We start from the raw sequence: 16193 nt of genomic DNA, 5'->3' as shown, positions 1-16193 counted from the left end.
CCCCCACCCTGGGAGTTCTGCGCTCCGACAAATTTTACAATTTCCAGCATTTGTAACTACTACCCACCGTTGTTCCTGCGATCTAAGTGTTATTGTATACACTTGTTAATATAATTCATCAATCGGGCCACTACCAACATATTAACTTTATCTCCTCTCTAATATGTCTACCAGTGATATCACCCAATGTTCAGAAACTCGAAAGTACTACACTATTAAAACAAAAACCCCAAAAAACACTTAAGTGTAAGAAAAATAAAACCAAGTATAGGAGTGCTCTGAGTTCCTCTAAAAAAAAAGGATTAAAATCATATTATGAATGCCAAGTACATAAGTCACTACGTATCTGCGTATTACATGATCTAACATTAGACCATCATTTTAATTGTATTTTCAAAATTTCCTATAACGTCTTTCCTATTCTTTTATATGACTACTGTTTCTCATAATTAATTACGATTTGATGACCATTTAATAATTAATAAAACTTTAGGTGATTCCTTATAGAGTACTACTTGGAGGGTCCGTGCATTACTTGATATAAATTTGCGTTCATTATGCCAGTCTTCAAACTCAAAACCAACATCAACTTTCTATACAGAGCATATTAACAATCAAAACTTTACAACTGCTTATACATACTTCTGTTGCTACTATTCATTATATTGGGGAAACTAAAAAAACTTGTATATTTATTCGTAAAACAAGGTTTCCAGAATTTGGTATATTAGGTGAAAACGGATGAATACTCCAAATTGAAGTGGTTCTAACGCTCAAGCAGTAATTTTATTAAACACCACATAATAAACGATATACATGTGTTGTATCATACTGTAAAAGCCAAGTACACATGTAAATAATTTACGAATGTAAGTTAATTGCTAGTTTATAAGGAATTTAAATCTATATATCATCCAATCCATGCATTCTCAATATATATCTCATGTCTTTATTAATCCCAGCTCTTAACTCTAAATTCAGGTTCCAAAATTGACCAGTTTGGAGAATGCTTTTCACTGGATAACCAGTTAAAGTCATCGACACAATTCCAATTGTTTACTTTCGGATCAAGTCCAGCTAAATTGAAGTGACTCGTTTGATCTTCATAAGTCCAGTTATATGGAGCTACTCGTATTTTAGTGCAGTCTTCTATAATCGCTCTGCTCGTTACATGAAGGTAAATTGTACAGTCAGTCGAAGAATGTAATCTTAATTGCTGACATGCAAATGCGAATTGACATTCTGTGCAATCGTGGATAAATACAGATGATGCAACAGGCCCTACAAGGATAGTGCATTGTTTTAGGTTAATCATGTGTAGTGTACTGGGTGTACCATATATTCGTACTGTGCATCGGAGTAAATCGGAGAGTAGTACGTCATTCTTGTTAACATTTTCAGCATCAAGTACCAATTGGTCATCAACTTTTCCCATTACAGTATAGGCACTATCACCATATTTGCTTGAGAGTTTGTTGTTCTGCTTAGTGGTGCCATTTACAATGCCCTCTGATATTTTCAGATCTTTTAAACCATCTGTGACATCATGCACTTTCTCTATAGGCTTTTTAACTGCTCTGCGGGCCTTAAAACCAAATTTTTTCTTGGGCAGGAGTTTTAATTCAAGCTCACTTGCTTCATTTTCTAAGAGTTGTAAATTCTCTTGAGCTCTTCGTATGTCGTACATTTTTAAAAACATTTTTGACTGTGATAAATAGTTCTTGAGCGTTTGGATTTCCTTATTTGCTTTGTCAAAAATGCCAGGAAGAGCTGACGTAGGTGCAGTGAGTGCATCGTTCAACATATCTTTAACCTGCTTGCATGATGCATAGAATGCGTCTTTAAAGTAACTCGATTGCTCGGAATCAACAGCGAGTTGCTGCCGTTCCTCTCTTCGTCTCTCGATAACATTTTTTCGTTCACGATCTCTCTTTGTAATACGATCGGACAAACTGCCTTCTATCAGACTAGAGGAATCCATATTGAGGAGATACTATTTTTCTGCCCCAGAGATATTGCTCTTTAGTTTTGAATTGGTGTAACTAGCATCACCCTGAACTTGTTGGGTCATAGGATCCGGCACTCTAGCAGCTGTTTGCAGGATTTTAAGCAGTTGTTCTTGCTTTTTCCTATCAACCTTTGGGTATTTCTGTCCCTCTTGCAAATTCTGAAATGAAAAGTTAACAGTTTCATATTCTCTGACACCTGTCAATTTGAACATTTTTTCACAAGCCAAGTTACCATGGGTTTTTTTTTGAGATACAGATAGCTAAATTCAGGTTATATGATATAAACCTCGTAATCAAAGAAATGTTTATTAAAATCCTAATTATATTACTGGAAGTATGTAGTTTTAATGAAAAATATTGGCAGTATATTCAAAATCATATGGTGTGAACAAAATTATCAATAACTAATGATGAAAATAATCTGTATTCAGATCAATGTTACTATATCAATTCTTATGTAAATTCATTACCTTAATGAAATCTTCTTCTTTCACTGAGGTAACACAAAGAAGAGTATAACTTACACCACCAGAAATAATCAAATAGAGAAAACTTTTTAAGTACGCCATCAAGTGCTTGTAATCATTAACGTGATTTGTTTCTCTCCCAATCTTCAAGATCTAATGTTCTTATTGTCGTATGCCCAGAAAGTTTTTCTCCAACAGTGTAATATCCGTTCAGTATTTCAGGATAATTTTTGTACATGTAAAATCTGAAATCTAAAAAAAAGTTCTTCACTCCAAGTATACCCATTTTCAACACTCTTCGCACTGGCATATATCACAGCAACCAACCGATATTAAAAATAAGAAAGGAGTCTTAAGCTTTAAGAATTCTTTATGTCATTGGAATGAGCAATATAACGATGAGAACAATTTTTCGCGCAACATTACAATTCAATATCACAGAAAAAAGATACACATGTATATATCTGCAAGAGCTATCTCAATAACACGATCCTACAAAAAAATCAATGAACGACTTTATATCTCTCACGGAGTAGAAAATTGCTAATTTTCGAAGTAACCTACAATTGGGAGCGGCAGTCTGAATGCTGATCACTACGCGTACCTTGTGATGTATTCATGCGATTCCAGACATAATACGAGCCACAAAACAATGCTAACTCTATTGCCAAACCAGTAATTGTAAATACTTTTATAAAACCGAAAAGAGACTTGCTCCGGCCCATACTACGACAGGCGGTAAGATTTCCTTAAATGGAAATCATCAATACCGTGGTGGAGAGACAAAATCTTGAGGGAGAAGCGACGTAATGGCTAGAAACGACCAACGGGTTACAGCAGCGATACACACCTACATGTAGCAGCCAGAAAATATGTAGATACGAGTAGGGGCAATGGGCAACTACGAACAATACTCTGCAATCCTCTAACCGGCTCACCCACGTTCACGGGAACACAAGGAACGCACCTCATTGGATCACATTGGTTAATATGTTCTCTGTGCAGTAAAACGGATCTAACGTCAGCACTTGTTTCCTTTGACATCAAGACGCGCCACATGTGAATATATGTGACGCATCACAATGCCATACGTCTTCAGATAGATATATTTTTAATGAGTATAGCGAGAAAAGATGACGAGTATGTTAAGTAAGGATATAATGAATGATTGAATGATCCTTAAATTATTTTGGTAATATATATAGAGTGCGTATACTATTATATGGATTTCATAATAGTCGTAAGGATAAAAGAAACAGCAGAATCTGTTTAAATTCAAATCATATTCATTGTGAATATATGTTATAAAAATATATATGCATAACAAGTTTTTAGAGTGGCGATTCTTTAATTAACTATTATTATATTAATCAAACAAATTGGAGATCACTTTAGAGCGCGTATCCTATACTGTGTCGACATTTTGAATTATTAGAATTGTTTTATTTAATCGTGATATTTTTTATTTGTATAATAGAGTCATCTACTTATCATAAGCTGTCCTGCGTGATACTGAATATTGTATTATAAGTATTGTGTTCGTTAATTCCGTGTGTCATCCCATAAATTTGCGACTAATAGCCGAAGCAGCCGCCCTTGGAAGAAACGAAGTTTTAAACATTGTTAAAGAAATTTAAAAAATAATTTTATAATAAACTTTTTCCTGTTTCTGACAAATATGATTGTACACGATGCAATATTATAATGCTTTAAGATCCAAATAAGTAAAATTAAGATGAACTGCTCTATTGGTTTAAAGGTATCGGGAGGTGTTTATATGCTAAAAATATAAGACACATAAACATTACAATTTTTATATACTAAATTATATAATGTTAATAATTTTAGTCACGTTGTAGTAATGTACAAAGCATCGATGACTTGACATCCTTAGCGTTGGTCTTTAGGCCAAGGCATTACAGCATAGAATAGTCAATCCTTCTGTCTATGTACAATCGTTACTAACTCTCTTCTGTTTATGACAAAATGGAGTTCGCTACAATTATTCATATTGTTTCTCTCGTTATTTCTTTTTGTTATTTTCAGCAAAGACAAGAATCCCAAATGAGATATCAAGTGCATAGCGCACAGCTTCTGTGAATATAATTGCAATAACTTTCCGAACAGAAAATAAAAACAATAAGGATTAACTTACGTTTCATAGCCTACAGCGTTGTGTCTAATTCTTTCTCATATAGATAGATGAATGGACGACACTTTTTATAATATACGTGCAGAAAATACAATCCGAGATGACAAGGACTCTTCCCTAGTGCATAACAATACGAAAATCTTATGTCAACATACATGAGTCTACAGAGAATATGGGAAAAAGTTGGTATTGATTTGATAGGTCAGTTTTTTTTGTACATTGATACTACTATATGGTATACTCTTTTGACAGAGCGATAACACATAACGATAGAGATGATTGTATCTATTAAAAAAAAAAATTTCAATTGATAATACTTATTGTCCCACGTTAAAGAATCGATGGCCAATTATGTCTTAAGGAAAGGGTCCATGTTGTCTAAATAAAACTCTTAACTGATTTTACTATAAATCGGTATCTTATATCGTAATCAAAATCACTCGCTTATCAGTAATAATCTGGTAGTTCCAGCGAAGTATACAAAAACTGGAGAATTCTCTAATCTAGAAATACTCGTACGTACTAAGTGCGTCCGATTAATGTCAACGCGATCTCCTCGGCTGGGAATACCGTGTGCATTTGCGACACATTACAGCTATTTACATTTATATGCGAGAGAATAACGTACGCATTGTCTTATTCATAGCATGCACGGACGTTCCAATGCACTACTCCATGTTTTTGTTAACGATTCGTTTCTTTTCGTTTTCACTTATTTGTGTTATCCACTTCGGTAGGTAATCGATAACGTTTGTCTTGTTCAGTTGACAGTACAATTATCAGTATCGATAAATCAATTGTGATTTTCATATACATAGAACAGGACTTATATGGTAAAGTTTTTTTTGACATTATTTCTGAAATTTTGTATTTGCATTTCGTTTTTACACTTAGATTTTAGATTTAGGAAATCGTTTATTTCTGTGAGGTAATGATATCTTGGGATATTGATAGTTCTCTTTGATGAGAAACAATAATTGTTTTGATGAAGTTAACGATAATAATTTCATTACAAGCTTTTATTGAGAAATTAATTGAATTTGTGATTTGTGTAAGGGTCACTGTAGAAGTTGGATGAATTTTGGTCTTGTATTCTGAACTATGTACTTAGAACACATAAAACAAATGTTTGCAATGACAACGATTGCATTCACGTGTGACCATATGTAGAAATGGTCGACAATTCAAGTAAAATTTATGTAACAACTGTAATCCATAATATCTCTTTATACAAGTGATTTACAATATCACTTTGGGTATTCGTTAAATCAAAACCGCAATATTAGATGTAAAATTTAATACAGTTTCTTATTTCTTTATATTGCGATTGCGAGTCATAAGGCAGTATATAAGCTTATGAATGTTTTTTACCAAAGATTATATTCTTTTACAGTCATATTTTATATCTAGAATCACGGCATACGGTTATCGATGTAGCACTCCGTTTTGTCCAATTCAAAGTTCATTAATTTCTAATTCTGAATTTCTATACGTTTTCATTATTGCTTGTTTCGTATCTTTCCTAACCTTGGTCATCATTTAATACGTTATTAACAGCAAAATGAAGATGGCCATGACTATTCCTTGATAAAGTTATATGAACCTTTGACAAAGCCTCAGCAATTTTTCAATTAAATTACAAGCTGATAAAATAAGCTGACAATTTTTGAAATCATCATGTAAACACACATTTTAGTATTGAAAATAAGGAATAATTCTTTTCCAAATTTCAGGTAAATCTCTTATATGGTATTCCAAATAATTGTGCTCCGTAATGTCGTTTATTGAAAAGACATCTGTACATATATGTATATCTCGCTTTTTGTGATATAATTAAGACCTTCGATTACGTTATTTCATCAAACAAAAAGCCCGTTCACAAGATTTGGATATAGTCATCCTATTAACTGTCACTACGTTTTCGAGTGAATTCTCCTTTTAAATAAAAATGAAGAACAATAAAACGTATATTATTAGTATAGAAGTTGAAACTCGACAACTTATCACAACCGTAAGCTTGCTTCTCATTTTAATAAAATTGTGCGCAGCCAAAGACTTAGATAACGCTAAGCACATCGCATCATATACGTAATTATTTCCTGGATATGGGAGCACAATTTTGTGAATCCAAGTTCCCAAATGTTCAGTTACCCAAATGGTACAGTTCTATTAAATTCAGAATTCCCAATTTAATATGTAAGCAGATATTAATAGACCTATAGAGTTTGCCGCTATATTGTTTGATATTATATGAGCCTAATTTTTTTGGCAGGACATGGCAATTTATAAAATGAGAGTAACGTTAATAACCTACCCAACGTTAAGTATGTATACCACAATATAAAATCACTCAATTAATATAAATAAAACCTATGTCTCAAGATCCGCAGTTTTTTTTCACCTTAGTGGTTTTAACGAGAGCGTATAAATATACGAAGAGAACAAAGAACTAGGAATCGTACAATAGTGCCTTACGACTCGGTTCTCCAAAATTTATCCAGTCTTAAACAAAATATAATTTCTAATAGCACATACCAATTTCGGTCATAGATAAAAAATAATTCCTTTTCAATTGGCACGATAATATGTATATTCCGTGTCAGTCCTTTAATTTCGAAGTTGTCAGTAGCTCCCTTTCTGTGAGAATAATTTCCGTGATGTAATATTTCCCTTTTTTTTTTTAAACGACTGTACAATTTAAAATCTTGCTTTCCAGTGCCAATCCCATGAATGAAGTTTTCCATATATATTGTTTGCCTCTAGTCCCATTAACGCAATAATGCTCTTCTCTATTTCTCCATATGTGGATCACAACACAAGTCTCCTTATTCCAGCATACACAATGTGTAACGCAATTCGCATACTTCTGTCACATCCACAAATTACGTAAGAAAAAAAAAAAAAAAAAAAAGAATACTCGCAGACTCCCAATGTTACACTCAATTATTGGCTTATCTGTAATTGATTGGCTGTTGAGTGCTGCCATCCGATAAGCCCTTTAATTACCCCCATTCGGAAAAAAAAAAAAAAAAAAAAAAAAAGAATACTCGCAGACTCCCAATGTTACACTCAATTATTGGCTTATCTGTAATTGATTGGCTGTTGAGTGCTGCCATCCGATAAGCCCTTTAATTACCCCCATTCGGACATTCGACGATTTGTAAATCGGGGTATCGAGGCACGGGGATTGTGATAAAGGGCTGGGGAGAGTCAACAGGACAGTCTTTTGAACACCATGGGGTCATGGGAGTACTGGTACACTGTGGTCCGCTACGACACCATCTCGTGCCACCCGCTACCGTTTGACGAGTTGCTCTCAGGTGATGCTAAAAATCATAAGATATTAAATGATTATTGGTTATCAACTATCAGGATTCCTCGACAGTGTTTCTCAAGAAAAAGGATTATTATTAATGATTTAATTGAACTAACCAGTCTTTGCATTATCAGCTCTCTCAGGAGAAGACGATCTTGGACCCCATATCCGTACAGTGCTGTCATCAGACACTGAAGCCATCATTTGGTGATAAACGGGATTCCAGGATACGCAATTAACTGTCCTACTGTGCCCCGTAAGAGTTGCTATGGGCAGCTCTCTTTTTATATGCCACACGTATACCTTATTATCTGTAAGAATCGTATACGCAAACCATATACCAATAGGGTACATTCAAATACATAATATACGTAGTTATTAAATGTAGTAACTATTTACTTCATGTAAGAATTGCCCACGTATAATTCTACTACTGTCTCCAATTATTCATAATGAATGTTATGCGAAAGTAGCGTGACAATGATATCACATACAAAATTCTAATCGAGATTCATTCTGATGTCTTAATCATTATACAGATAATGATAATAATGATAACCCACCTTCACTGCCAGATGCAACAAAGTCTTGATTGACACCACCAAAGCAGCTATGAATAGTAAAATGTCCTTGTGTGACACCTTGGAAACGTCTGACTAGGCATCTGTCTTGTAAATCCCAGAGATGCACGCCTTGATTGGCGACATTGAGTAACGCCAATCGGTCCGCTTTATTTACGCTGAAGGACATCACCGGGTGGTCCTCTTGGAGGCTGAAGAACACGCACAGTTCCATCGTGATACGGCACCACAAAATACTTGTTTTCTCATCAGTAGTCGAATACTCACATCGCGAAGTCGCACAACTCATCAAAATTATAACCGCGAATACGATGATGAGAATCGGCGGCTAGCACGGTCTTTCCATCGCTTCTGCACCAGAGACACCTCACTCGCACTCCTTCCCAGGAGTCTAATACGTTACCGTCCATGTCCTAAAGCATCGATCAAAAGGCAATCACGAAAAGACCGTAAGATGCACTCGACGCACTATAATGTAAACTCACGCATTGGTAGAATTGGCCACGTAGACCACCGGTTACAAATTTGTTTGCGTCGCGATGCCAAGCACAGGCTGTGAGCGAGTCCTCAGTGCTTTGAGTCAATTTAACACGTAACTCGCAGTCGGGTGTGTCGACACTCCAGAGCCAAAGTTCAGGACAGTCTTCAGGCCCACAGGCTATCAGGTGACTACTGTCAGGACTCCATGCGATCAATGCCACACCGTACGTATGTCCTTCCAGTGTCTTCCTGTGCGTTACTCTCAAGGTTTCCTATATCACATGTTCGCAGTGGGATAGTTATAGGTCCAAGATTCAATGTTTAACCCTTAACCCTTGAGGTTTTGTTTTTCTTGGTACCCTCAAATCCAAAGCGTGGATCATTTTTGACCGGCTCGTTTCTCACTAACTCAACGTATTAGAAGAAATTTATCAAAATTCTAATATTAGCTTTGAACCTTTTACTACATACTATAAAAAAACATCTGAAATAATTATTTTCAATATGTTTTCATTATATACTCTCAACCTTTCCAAAAGTTCAAATCGGCTCGGACAAAAGTGACCCAGGTTTAGGGTTAAGGGTTAAGTTTATCATCAATGAACTCACGGGGTCAACGTCCCATATGATAACGGTCATATCCTTGGACCCAGTGGCTAGCTTGAGACCATCTGGTGAAAATTTACAATACCAGACTTCATCGCAGTGATCATTGAGCACCTGGGTAGTATGGCACGGGAATTGCTCTTTGCTGCAGCTGTGATCCACCAGCAGCGAGACATTCTCTAGACTCGTCTGATCGAAATAAATTGAAAAATAATTGAGGGATTATTAAACGATTTTTGTTCAAAGATCGTTATCTCTCTGGTATCGTGAATAGGATTTTCTACCTAGTGTAAAATTGGAGATATTAACCATGCAAAGACGCAGGTGAGCGATAACTTTGATAGTAAGAAGGTATCATAATTAATTAGAAACTAGTCGGTACCTGAGTATGAGTAATATGGTATGTGCACTGTTGATTTTGCATTTCCACAGCCTGACATAAGAGAGAGTGAAGACGTCGTGGAGGTAACATTATGGAAGGTGGCAAATATTTCTGCAATCTGTCCATTAGAGCAGCCCTCGAGGCAGAACCTTTGCCATCCCAACCGGCACGTGTCTGTCAACAAGTGTCTATTTGCTAGTGATCAAATTTTCAGTTATACGTTAGTTTCATGAACGCTTCTCACGATATTTCGTATTCTCCGCGATTCAAAATCAATTACGACGTCTTTCTGTCAATCGCAACGATAATGGTACATTGAATTTCAGTTTCGTCGTGCGTATCATGCCCTAAGAGAATTCGAACGGCACTCGTTATATCAGTACCTGGAGCTCGTCCCGTCCACTGCACATCATAAAAGCGGACAACTGATGAACACGTCCGGTGTTGTGCCCAAGTGGAGTAAGTTCGTTGCGAAGTACTTGCAAGGCCTCCAACACTAAGCCTTCCTCCAGGTATTCGAGATACTTTTGCTCAAGAAGCAGGAACTTCATTTCCTGAAAGACACGGCGTAACGTAACGTGTCTCAAAGTGGTCCCCGAACGTTCCCTACTTAATGTCCATGACGTGACGGAATTCTCACCACGAGGCTCTGGCCGGAGCCATTTAAGAAGGATTTCAGTTCGTTGAGATCATGATCCGCTTTGTTCCAATCGCCGTCCATCACGTGCTGCCGAAACTTTGCAGCAGCTGGATGGTCCAAGCGGCAGCCTGACTCTTGCATAAGCAAATCAGCGGTACGACTGAAACACACATTTTTTTTTCGTTTCAGTCTTATTAAAACAAAAAAAGAACAGATATTAGGCACGTATCTAATAATGCTAACAAACTGTATCCCTGAGATATTGAATTCATTTTTTAATATTCTATTGTCAAGACTGTACATGACTCACTACACTACATCATTTTCTATATGCGACATGTAAACAAATGCGCAAGGCTTCGTATTACTTTATCCTGTATCTTTTAACATTGAAGATCGAACGGCGACGCATTAATGTTTGGCAATTTGGGGCGTGCATGATCTGAATTTCACGTGATTTGGTAGTGTTGATAGTTTTTGTACGACTTTTCCCGTGTCTGAGCACTAATACTTTTCAGTAGCTATATGGTTATAGTACAATTATAGCTGGTAGATACTATACAGACTATATTCCAAGTTTCTATAATTAGCTTTCTCCCACTTTGTAACTTCCAGCGTAGATACGTGGTGATACAATACTTTTGATAAATGCATTAAAACAAAGAAATTTTATAAGGCTATACTTTTGAATCACTTCTTAGAATATTGCGATTAGACTGCTTGTATCATTCTCGAAATTTAATTACTATCTCATTGATAGCATAGTATAATGACCCTATGTGCATAAAAATAAGTACACAAAGGAACCGAGAGAAAAAGCACATAATAGGCATATTTTCTCTAGACAAATGACGTAAATAGAGCTTGCTGTTTCGAGATTATTCTTTGAGGTATTGAAAGATACTACAACTTGTACGCACTCAAGTCCAACTGTTTTCAAATGCTGTCCGATGAGACGTACAATATCTTGATTTGTTTTGTCCATAATTTTAGGAGGTCCTAGGGCCCTATTAGGTTCTCCATTTATTCCATTCAGATCACCATCAGGTCCTGGCGCTAAGTTGCCATTGGTATGAGGTCCACCAGAATCTGCTGTTGCTCCATTTTGTTGAGGTCCAGATACAGCGGAACCATTAGAGGTTTGCTGCATCACACTGTGACGCATGGGAAAACATCATTCGTAACAATTTTATTATGGATCAAGACAAAGGGATACATCTGTCTGATCATTGTTTTAAATCACTAACATTAACCATCCTTCACAAAGAAATAAAGAACTTTACGATCCTCTCTTCATTAGCAAACCTAATAACTTTGAATATATCACATTGAAGCATTCCTTTTCAAGTACAAATGGGTTGACCCCAAAGTCACTAAACGTTGGATAGATATAAAAGCAGATATGCGAGCGTGTGATTGGATTCACAAAAAAAAATCCCCGTCCCTGTCTTGTCGTGTTACCGATAATTCTCCATCTCGGGGTTGGAGTGGTGCTCGTCCGCTGGTCGTAAGGTAGCCGGGAGACAACTACGGGACCTTTTGCGCGGTGGCGGAGCGAGTCCACCGTCGTCCGACTCGCCGCTCGAGGCCAGGCTTGTGCGCGTACCGCCCCGTTTTTCACACGATTATTGTCCCTGGGTTCGTTGGTGGGGCAAGGGCTGAGGCTGGGGCTGGGGCTGGGGCACGCACGCAGCCACGGTTGCAGGAAAATCGCGCCCCCCTTTTTCCCGTGCGTTTCGGCCACCGCTTGCTACTCCCTCGGACAATCCAATCGTTGACAAAAAATGAAGAAAACAGGATTCTTGTACGACTGCCAAAACGGACACGAACAATGACTGCTACACAGCTGATACTTGTTTGGATCTCCGTTTACGTCACACCACGGTCTTCTTCGGAGATAGGTTCGCTGGCTCGCACATCCTCTATTGCTCAAACGCAGTATGTCAGACAGTCAGCTTCAGAACGAGTCTACATTTTCTGATTTCAACAGATGGCGTTGAAAACTAGAATTACCATCTGAGTTGTTCTTCTACGGATATTATCCTTGCTGATGTCGAATGTTATGTGCTAACCCTTGCTCCTTCAATAACTGGCTAACAACAGCCTACCGACCGTGGAATAGTCTGTTAACGAGCCGTGTTATCACCTGTGCTAACGAAGCTAACATCACAGGTAAGCTCACTTAATGAGGGAGTTGCAAGAACTTCCGCATTGCTGATGGAATCCTGTTGATCAGCTATTGGAGCGGTTGATGTATTTATTCGAATTTCACTTCCATCCTTTTTCATGTAAGCAATTTATACTCATGCTTAGGCGTTATTTCCGCATGGCTTGTGGTTTTTATATCTGATCTCTTCCTCGTATCGACCATATCAACCAATAATAATATAATAATACTTCTTTGGCATTACATTTATTACTTCATGCATTCGCCACTATTATCTACGCCTGTGGAAGGTGAGTTATAATTTGTTAGACGCAGTTTCATTCCTTCGGTTCTCACGGATAATATGCTTTCGCTACGCACTCCATGGCTAGTTGTAATTAATCAAACGATCCCCGTAATACCGATGTTCTTCGGTCGAATATTATTAAGATTGATATGGGGAACATGGTGAAACACCCTTCGAGTAAATGTTCTACAAATTAACTCGCACAACTGAGACTACCGGTATGTCACTTGGGATTAACGAGGATAAAAACGAAGACATTCCTTTTCAAATGGGTTATTTCGTTCCCACGAATTATATATATACATTCCTATGTTAGACCTTTCAAGAGCAGTTATCATTGATGCCTGAAATAAAATCAAATGGTACCATCATTACTTTTACGATCTGTGTAGTGCCAGTCGATGACCTATCTAATTACATCGATTTAATATCCCCATGGGATACTAAAACAATTTATACTCTATGAGAAAAGTATAGGTTATCCTATGATGTTATATTGATAGTGTAACGTTCCGTCCTTATACCCTCCTATCCTCTATCCTTTCTCCTTCCCAATCATCCATTCTCGATGATGGATACGTCAAGAGCCCCACATAAGAGTGCATAGCGCACTGTGGATGTGCGTAACAGTATCTGAGAGAACTCCCCAAATCCTAGAATTCCTCAATAATCCTATCGACCTCTCACAGCGACGCCGATAAAGGAAAGGGAAGACAGGACTTTTAAATATCTAATATTGCGTAATTCCCTTGAATCTAGTCACAGCGCAGTCATGAGGATATAATATTAGAAATTATTACTTTTAATATTCCTAGAATCCGAAATACAGTCGACATACTGAAATCGAAACAAACAAGTGCCCAGACGCTACAAGCCGGCACGCACCGAAGACAATAGAAACACCAGTAATCCGGTACTTGAAGAAAACCACTAATTGAATCAGTGAAATCAAATATCCAAATCCAATCGTAAATCAAAATATTGAATCCAAAAAGCGACGTTAACACCTCGGGTGGATAAAAATCGTTATCCCCACTAATTTTAACGTATGCCTATCGAGGATATAAGCAGCGGCTTCCTCGATAGGAATTCATTCGGTCTACTCGTATCTATCTAGACGAATCGACAAGACCCTTGTACACCACAAGCCGACAAGAAGCTAGTAAAGATTTGGAAAGTGTAAATTATCAAAAAGCTAGGAGAACACCAATCCTCTGTTCCAGAGCGAACCAGTGAACAGTATAGTACTGCAAACTGTGGGAACTCATCCTCGGCAGTTCCTGGTCTTGGAAAGCATTGTGTCTCCACCCTGTATCAGGAAATCTGCCATCCTTGTAGATATTCTGCATCGAAGGCATTGTGCTGGAGCTGTCAGAAATCGACCACTACAGAACAACCACACTCCTCAAAAAGCTCAGGTCCCAATGTCATTGTGATTAGTAGCTGTCTGAGCATCCCGTAGCTCTTACCAGGCCTAAGGAATCATTGTGATACCCCCTAGTGTCAGGAAGGGCATCCCAATTCCCTCTGCATTCTCCTGCAGCGAAGCTATTGTAATAGAACTGTCAGGATTGCAGATCATTCACAAAAACAACCCACCTTAAAAAGATTCAGCTCCCAATATCATTGTGATCAGTAGCTGCCCTGAGTCGATCCTATCCTTAAGATAAGGGATTTATAGCAAACGGGATTCATTGTGATCTCCTGTGGGTACTGAATCATTATCATCCTAACCAATAGCTGGCCCACGGTCTTCGGACGCATTGTGCAATCTGCTGTATTGTGGTTCCAACTACCTCTTTCCAATTCAAAAGGCTAGCAGAGAGAATACGTACAGAGGTAAACAAAAACACTTCTTGTCGCCTGTGGTACTACTAGCAAGCTAGAGACAATTATAAAGTGTGTGCATGAGAGAGAGAGAGAGCAAAATAGAATATTAAGGATACCTAGTCTGTAACTTATAGGACAATATATCATTATTTTTTTTATTTTAAAAAACTCCAGTGTCCAAATTCTTTCTGAAGACGCCTGCTCAGTGTACAAACCCTGCAAAAAGTCTCGTGATTACGAAGGCTATAAAATCACGAAACGTCTCAATAGACGCTAGCTAACTCGTTTATTTTTAAAGATGTTTTCCATTCTGGTACGTACCCCACGAGTTACTATAATACTATATATACCATGCGGGTATAGAAATGTCAGAAACGTTCAATACAGATGTACAGTAACGTGCATAAATTTTTCATAAAGTTCTTGAGCTTATGTCCACAAGCATATCAATAGTCAACCATTGATTTTTCACGACTCTTGTCTTTTCCTTTCTTACAGTGTTCTCACGTGACCAGTCGCATTATAGAAAGTGCTACCCCAAAATCATATAAAGAATCATCATGAATGCTCGTACCCACGCGTTGTTTAGGTACGATTGTATGTATATACTGGTATACTTCAACACGCGAGTATGTTGCAGCGACTTATAAATTGTGCTTATGCAACATATCATACGACACGCACGGGTACGCATACTCTTGGCCGTGAGGCTGTGTGAAAGCTACCCATTCATAACTCTCTCATGCTGAGGGCGTGGAGCCGCGGTGGTTCGTTTAATAGTCCTTTTAGTAGTCACAAGGCGATTTCCTATTAGTCTCTCGTTTCCTGCTCGCCGCTGGTATTATTGGGTGACGCTTATTCGATCTCTGAAAAATTGTCACACAGGTTTATAATAGTATCAAGCCACGACGCCATTATGAAAATAGAGAACAAAGCATATAGAACTGCATCACAGATCCTACAAGAGGAAAACGACATAAGAGAGAAAGAAATTATAATAATATAACTTATTTTGCAGTGACCGAGGTTTATCGTCAGAAATATGAGAAGAGAATACAAATTCAGCTAAAGGATGCCCGAGCCAGCTTTGAAAATTAACCACGGGATCGCTGCTGGGTGATTCCTATGGTCTGACCACGGACATGTTCCTGAGCTATGAGAAAATCTAGGTACTACAAGGCACGTTATATATCCATAAGACCTTAGTGTAGATAGATTACAACCTAAGCCCGGGTCTGGCGCATACCATGCAGCTCTCGATGGCCCTGATCGTGGCC

The 16193-nt window shown here is 37.7% G+C and overlaps 2 protein-coding genes and 1 long non-coding RNA gene across 8 annotated transcripts; 1 reads left to right on the top strand and 2 right to left on the bottom strand.

Moving 5' to 3' along the window:
- Window positions 1-755: 755 nt before the first annotated feature.
- On the bottom strand, window positions 756-3481 carry LOC107273639 (tubulin-specific chaperone C). 6 transcript variants are annotated; one of them, XM_015752037.2, is made up of 3 exons: window positions 3327-3481; window positions 2480-2728; window positions 756-2167 (listed from the first exon to the last, which is right to left on the bottom strand). In XM_015752037.2, exon 3 carries the CDS (start codon window positions 1979-1981, stop codon window positions 953-955), a length of 1029 nt encoding a protein of 342 aa, XP_015607523.1. In that variant the 5' UTR covers window positions 1982-2167; window positions 2480-2728; window positions 3327-3481; the 3' UTR covers window positions 756-952. The 6 variants fall into 6 exon arrangements, with proteins under 6 accessions (XP_015607523.1, XP_024946760.1, XP_024946759.1 ...); XM_025090992.1 differs by having other exon boundaries at window positions 3331-3460; XM_025090991.1 differs by having other exon boundaries at window positions 3247-3434.
- A 4318-nt stretch (window positions 3482-7799) lies between these two features.
- On the bottom strand, window positions 7800-12499 carry LOC107273637 (WD repeat-containing protein 26). The gene is made up of 11 exons (XM_015752034.2): window positions 12095-12499; window positions 11554-11787; window positions 10634-10793; window positions 10377-10547; window positions 9994-10167; window positions 9615-9800; window positions 9011-9277; window positions 8793-8938; window positions 8508-8716; window positions 8061-8255; window positions 7800-7954 (listed from the first exon to the last, which is right to left on the bottom strand). The coding sequence occupies exons 1-11, from the start codon at window positions 12106-12108 to the stop codon at window positions 7899-7901; spliced, it is 1812 nt and encodes a 603-aa protein (XP_015607520.1). The 5' UTR covers window positions 12109-12499; the 3' UTR covers window positions 7800-7898.
- LOC112495243 lies at window positions 12437-16075 on the top strand. The gene is made up of 3 exons (XR_003061601.1): window positions 12437-12534; window positions 12624-12805; window positions 15935-16075. It is a non-coding gene; the product is annotated as an uncharacterized LOC112495243 (long non-coding RNA).
- The last annotated feature ends 118 nt before the right edge of the window (window positions 16076-16193 follow it).

The sequence above is a fragment of the Cephus cinctus genome, unplaced genomic scaffold, assembly GCF_000341935.2.
Source record: "Cephus cinctus unplaced genomic scaffold, Ccin1 Ccin1_scaffold1765, whole genome shotgun sequence".
Classification (NCBI taxonomy): Eukaryota; Metazoa; Arthropoda; class Insecta; order Hymenoptera; family Cephidae; genus Cephus; species Cephus cinctus.
The sequence above is the reverse complement of the archived record's forward strand: the minus strand, read 5'-3'. Positions and strand labels throughout refer to the sequence as shown.

What these genes read in the sequence shown, in the direction of transcription:
- LOC107273637 (XM_015752034.2), bottom strand. An exon ending in GAGTTGTGCGACTTCGCGAT is followed by an intron (nt 8,717 to 8,792) that starts GTGAGTATTCGA and finishes CGTGTTCTTCAG; the next exon opens with CCTCCAAGAGGACCACCCGG. An exon ending in TGTTGCATCTGGCAGTGAAG is followed by an intron (nt 8,256 to 8,507) that starts GTGGGTTATCAT and finishes CGATTCTTACAG; the next exon opens with ATAATAAGGTATACGTGTGG.
- LOC107273639 (XM_015752037.2), bottom strand. Translation starts at nt 1,981, where the DNA reads ATGGATTCCTCTAGTCTGATAGAAGGCAGTTTGTCCGATCGTATTACA.